This window comes from Protopterus annectens, chromosome 3.part0 (assembly GCF_019279795.1).
Source record: "Protopterus annectens isolate FY-2018-M chromosome 3.part0, PAN1.0, whole genome shotgun sequence".
In the NCBI taxonomy this organism is placed as follows: domain Eukaryota; kingdom Metazoa; phylum Chordata; order Ceratodontiformes; family Protopteridae; genus Protopterus; species Protopterus annectens.
In genome coordinates, this window is record NC_056731.1 from 537,820,916 (window position 1) to 537,826,915 (window position 6,000).

General features: G+C 41.4%; 1 protein-coding gene across 20 annotated transcripts in view; it reads left to right on the plus strand.

The window, feature by feature from the left end:
• CLASP2 (cytoplasmic linker associated protein 2) overlaps positions 1-6,000 on the plus strand; it is a 7,203,062-nt gene that overhangs the window by 2,278,427 nt on the left and 4,918,635 nt on the right. For all 20 annotated transcript variants that reach the window (XM_044064956.1, XM_044064947.1, XM_044064955.1 and 17 more), the window contains one exon: positions 5,498-5,557. In XM_044064956.1, the coding sequence (XP_043920891.1) occupies positions 5,498-5,557 (60 nt within the window). The remainder of the gene's footprint in view (positions 1-5,497; positions 5,558-6,000) is intronic.

The following is a 6,000-nucleotide window of genomic DNA, read 5'->3' on the forward strand; positions in this document are numbered from 1 at the left end:
TGCCAAGAGGGGCTTGGAACTTCAAGCTGTAAGCATTAAACCTCCTTTTATGATCTTTCAAAAGGATTGTGTGTCTCTGAAAACAAATCCTTTATTTATCCCTAAAGCAGTTTCAGAAGCTAACCTCAATCAATTCAACTACTGGTCTTGTTCTCTAATTATTCTAATAAAGGAGAATATATATTCATTGCATAGATGTCCATAGGCAATTATGATTTTATCTAAAAAGGACTGAGGAATTTTCGAAGTCAGACCAGCTCTTTGTGGCCGCTTCTCAAAACAGAAAGGGCCTGGCAGTTTACAAAGTGACTACTTCCAGATGGGTTCCTAGTTGTATTTCCTACATTTATGTTACTAAGCATGTGGACCTACCCAGAACAGTCAAGACCTGCTTTACTAGGTCTGTGGCTACATCTTCAGCTAGACCTTCCTTGGATGAGATTTGTACTGCTGCTGTGTGTGAATTATGTTTTCTTGCTCTTAACACTTAAGTTTAGCTGTAAGTATGTCATTGATTTGTACTTGTGGAAGGACTGCTTAGTAGTAAATAGCATATCTGATGTCATTTTCATTCATTCCTCATTTGTTCCTTGGATCTGACTCTGCTTCTTATTCCAACTTGTGGAACGCAAAACCTCTCAAACTCCTCCTTTTACCCATAGTGCTTTAGTCACCTAACATACACCAGATCTCATTTGCCGCCATAGCATTTGGAAGTGGTTGCTGTAAATTCTCAAGTGAACTATTGTTATATTTTTTTGAGAGTTAAATTTCCCTCATTATGATTCTGTATTTTTATATATATATATATATATATATATATATATATATATATATATATAATATATATATATATATATATATATATATATATATATATATTTTGCTTTTTTCTCCCTTTTTTTTTATAAATTTTAGGACGTTATTTCTATTCCTTCATTTCAGAGCCTATGGATTTGAAAGACCTGGAGTTGTCTGCCTCAGATCCAAAGATGTTGGCATCTTTAACTGCGGTTGTGTCTTTGAATGGTCTGGCACCAAGTACTTCTGAGCTAGACTCTCGGAGGTGTAGTGCCAGCTCCGGGATGTTGGACTTGCGCTTTCGGAGCCATCTCTGCCCCTTGGAACTTCAGTGTTGGACAGCTCGGCTCTGACTCCTTCCTTGAGTAGTTTGTCTTTAGGGTGAAGGGAGCTTGACAGTCTGTAAGCATGACATAGTGGATCCATTTGTGTCCTTTTGTCTGAGATATTCTGGCTTTGAGGTAGTGGAGAGAGCTTTCTGTGTTCCCAGAGTTTAGACTTCTCATCCTGCTTTGGCTCCTACTAGACAGCTACATTCTGTTCTGTGCCCAGAGCCTCTGTTATCTGGTCCTTTGGGACAGCCAGCCTAATTCAATCTCCGGACAACCCAGCAGGGTATACATATTTCTTCTGATACTTCTCTGGGGTATCCCATAGAAGAAGTCCCTAGAAAGTGGAAGTGTAAAAGGTTGCACTTAGACTCTCCAGAAGAGTATGTCATAGAGGACATGGACTTTGGTGAATGGGAGAGGTCCCCCAGATCACCTCCTGATGATGTTTCATTTGGAGACAATTTAGAACTCCTAAAACAAAGAGGTGGTTGGTCCCCCAATAACTCTTCTCAAGAGGAGTTGATATTTCTGGTGGCGTTTGGTATTGGCCTGTCTACTTCCTGGGTGACTTCACCCATTGATGAGTTCATTGATTTTATCTCTTGATGGGCATGGAAGGAACCTGACATGATAGAACCTATCCCTAAATGACCAGATAGAATCCTGGCACCACCTAGAGGTAGAACCTTTTGGAGTGAGGGAGTACCCTTTATGTCATGGTTGTAGCAGCGGCCACCAAGAAGTAACTGGCAGAACAAGGTTTCTCTGTCCTCTCCTCTAACAGAGAGTCTAGGACGCTGGACAGGTTAAGGAAGCCATGTCTATGCTTCATTGACCTTTGTTCTTAGGTCACTGAATTACTTGGCACATTATATGAGACTTCAGTGAAATTTGATTAAACAACTTTCCAGATCCCTGTCTGGGACCACATCCTCCATGGCAGCGAGCACTATATCGTTGCAGTTGGTTACCATTCAGTCTATTTCAAACTTGTCCATGAGGCTTATCTCACATGCGGCCGAAGGTACCTCACAGGTGGTGGATTCTGGCATTTTTATCAAAGTACATGACTGGATGCTTTTGTGTGACTTTATGGAACTATTAAAATCTTCCTTCGTCAGTGCTACTTTTGACAAATTCTTTATTTGGCCTCAAAGTTAAAGGTGCCCTCTCTAGATGTGAGCAGGAAGAAAAAACCCTATCTGCTCTGGGCATACTTTTTTTTAGGAACCAGCAAGGCGAATGAGGAATGTGGTTCAAAAAATCCCTGGGTCCTTTCCAAGATCCACATGGAGACAGTTCCTCCAGGGGCAGAGGGGGGAACTGTAATGGAAGCCACCATCCCTGTGGCAGAGGTGGTCCACATAACCAGGGATCTAGGGATTCTTTCTCTGATGGATCCTGTCAGCGCTTCTCAAAGGAGGCCTGACAGCTCATTTCTGGAAGCAGTTGGGGGTTTCCTATCCCTGCACCAGAGAGCCTGGCTATTAATTACAAAAGATTCACGGGTGCAAAGGGTAATATCCCGAGGTTGTATAATACATTTTCCCATCCACCCTCACTGGTGTCAAACAAAATCACTCTTGTACTGCTGACAAGGTGCCATATGAGGACCATTCAGTGGGCACTGCCAACTCAGTGGTCTGTTCTCCAACAACCATTATCCAGTCATGTCAAAATAACACAGTCTTGGAAAAATTACTTTTTCTGGTAGATCCATTCCAATCAAATACACAAGAAGGCCATCTCTTTGTTCTTCCTCAACCCAAGGCCACAATAACCATGGATACCTCTCAGTTCGGGTAGGGGGCATTTCTAGGTAAGGACTGTCTAAGGCACATGGTCCCCTTAAGAGTCCAGCACACATATCAATGTCTTGGAAATGAGCTGAGCTGTCTTCCTAGCATTGCAGGTCTTCCAAGATACACTCCCAACCAGAGCTACTGCGATTCAGACAGTATGTCAGTAGTCTGGTACATCAACAAGCAAGGAGGAACCAGATCTTGGCCTGTTTCTCAAGAAGCTATGAGAATATGGCAATGGGAGATCTCATCCAGTCACTTTACGATGGTAATGCACATCCCAGGGAAATCCAACGTAATTGCAGAAAGGTTAAGCAGATCTATTATGTCTCATGTGCGGTCTTGCAGCATATGGGCGGCAGAGGAAATTTTCCATTGATGGGGCTAGCCATGCTGTGATCTCTTTGCGCCTCCCCTCAACAGCAAGTACAGCAGGTTCTTTGCCCTGATTCCCCCCAGTGGATGCTCTACTTCACGTTTTGCCTTCCAGTCTCCTTTATGCTTCGTGTCCAGTAACCTTCATTCTCATATTTCTCCTGAAAGCACTTCAGTTGAAGAGCACAGTTATTTTATTTTAGTTATTTATTTAACATTTGTTTACCGGTATGGTTCAACTGGACAGCAGTGTCCATTTTCAGTGGAGGTGAGAGGAGAAAAGCTCGAGCAAAGTACATTTTTACTTATACAAAGAAAAAGTTTACTATACAGTTTATATGTATCTACTTGCAGTCTAGCAGAGATCAGAAAATCAATTTATATACATAAGAGATTACTCAACAAAAATGTATACATGAGAGATGAGATTAATTACAAATAGCAGGACAGGATGTCTTAGATTTTCTTAAGCCTCTACAGTACATTTAGTATGTCATCTGACCGAATACATTTTACAACTGCGAGGAAAGCAAGGGGATATAGGTAAGGGAGAAGGAGCTTACATGAGTTATAGAACAGATAGAAGTGTAGTTAGAGGTTACATCTCCTTGCAGCTTAATGGCCGTGTCAGATCTCAAGTTGACTTAATGGTGTCTCCATTTCCATTAATCGCTGTACAATCCAGGCTCATCTCACTTACCCGTCCCGTCCTAAGGTTCTTGAATTTATAGCTACGATTTTCAGTGAAGGGGCTAGCTCATCATTTGTATGAGTACAATTTGTAGCCATTTCTAATTTTCATGTAGGAGTAAATAATTCAACTTTAGCATCTTCTAAATTTTGCAAAGCCTTTCTCAGAGGAACATACCTACTTGGAGCTCCGCTAAAGGATTCTCTTCCCCCTTGAGTTTTTAGTATTGTTTTACAGGCTTTAACCAAATCCCCTTTTGAATTGAACCATCAGCTAAGTATGAATTAATATTTTTGACCTGGGAAAACTATCTTATTGGTTGGTATTACTTCTGCCAGAAGGGTGGCATTATTACATGCTTGTCATCTAAACTTCATTATTTGATTTTTCACAAGGGTAGAGCATCTTTACAGACCAATCCTTCATTTCTACCCAAGGTGGTGTCAAAATCCAATATTAATCAACTTTCCGGTCTTCTTTACAGATTTCTCAAAGGAGAATATATGTTGCACCTATTGGATATTCACAGACTGGTTTCTACCTTCACAGAACCAAACATTTGAGGAAATCTGAATAATTTCCTTTCGGAATTAAAATAAGACAAACCAGTTTCTAAAGTGACTTGAGCCAGATGGTTGACTGACTGTATTACTTTTGTATACAAAAAAGTGGATTTGTCTTTACCACAACCAAAATCAAGGGATGCTGCAGGAGCTGCTATTCCTTTGTTTGAGCTCCAGATTCTGTTGCTTTATAATTCCTTACTGCATTGCAGGTCTAGGGGCAGCAGACAAGATCTGAAGGTAGAAGCCCATTCCACCAGATCTGTGCCATCTTCTTAAGCCTTTTTGTCTAGAACTTCTTTGGATAGCATTTGTGCAGCTACAACTTGGGCTGGTCTTCCTACCTTTATTGCTCATAACAAATTGGATCTGGTGTCTAGGGGAAGAGCAGCCTTCAGCCCAGACGTGCTCAGGAATATCCTTCCTTAGAGTCCTCCCTGGATTTAGGTAGCTGGGGACTCTTTTCCAACACTGAGGAATGAATGAAAATGACATCGGATAAAAAAGGTTATGTACTCACCCATAGCTTTCTATCTGTTTTGTCTGTTTTCATTCTTCCTCAGTTTTCCTCCCACCAAACCCCCCCCCCCCCAAACACAGACACATAATTTACTCTTGGAAAGATAAAAGGATGCTGCAGGAACTGTTGTTCCTTTGCGTTCCAGATTCTGTTGCATTATAATTGCTTACTGCTTTGCAGGTCTAGGGGCAGCAGGCAAGATCTGAGGTATGTTAGGTGACTAGGGAGTTATGTGTAAAGGGAGGAGCTTGAGAGTTTGAGTTCCATGAGCTAGAAGAGGTGGCCGAGTCGGATTAGACCCCAACAGCTGAGGAATAATGAAAATGGAGAACACAGATGGAACGTTGTGGTGAGTACATAGCTTTTTTTTTCCTGATAGCAGAAGATTAGTAATGGTTCACATTTATTCACAGGCGGTGTTATGAATTTCTTGATTTGCTTCTCCAAGAATGGCAGACTCACTCTCTAGAAAGGTAAGAACAACTTTCCTGTAAGCTAGTTACCAATGTTTCGTTTATGGTATTAAAAACAGTGTAAAATGTCATTTCTCCACTGGCATTTTAGAGGTCTGTGGAAGAGGTTCTATTTATTGAATTGTTTTGCATAGAATGCAGTACCCTCTTGACAGAAAAGTACTGCTGCAGCTGTTTGTAAATTTGTGTTTGGACTTTCATCACAAGCTTGGACTGCATGGGCTTAAAACAGGAACTTTTCCATATGATGACCATCCCAAGACGTGTTGGGTTATGTTGATGTTTTTGGTGCTGTACTGCCACCTTTTTGCAATGCGTTGATATGAAGTTGGAGATTGTATGAGAGAGGCCGAGAAGCAGTTAAGTTTAGAGCGGCATAGCATATGTTGGTCCCCTGTTGGCATGCCATGGCAGCTCTAGTGTTCATTGGAGCAAAACATGTT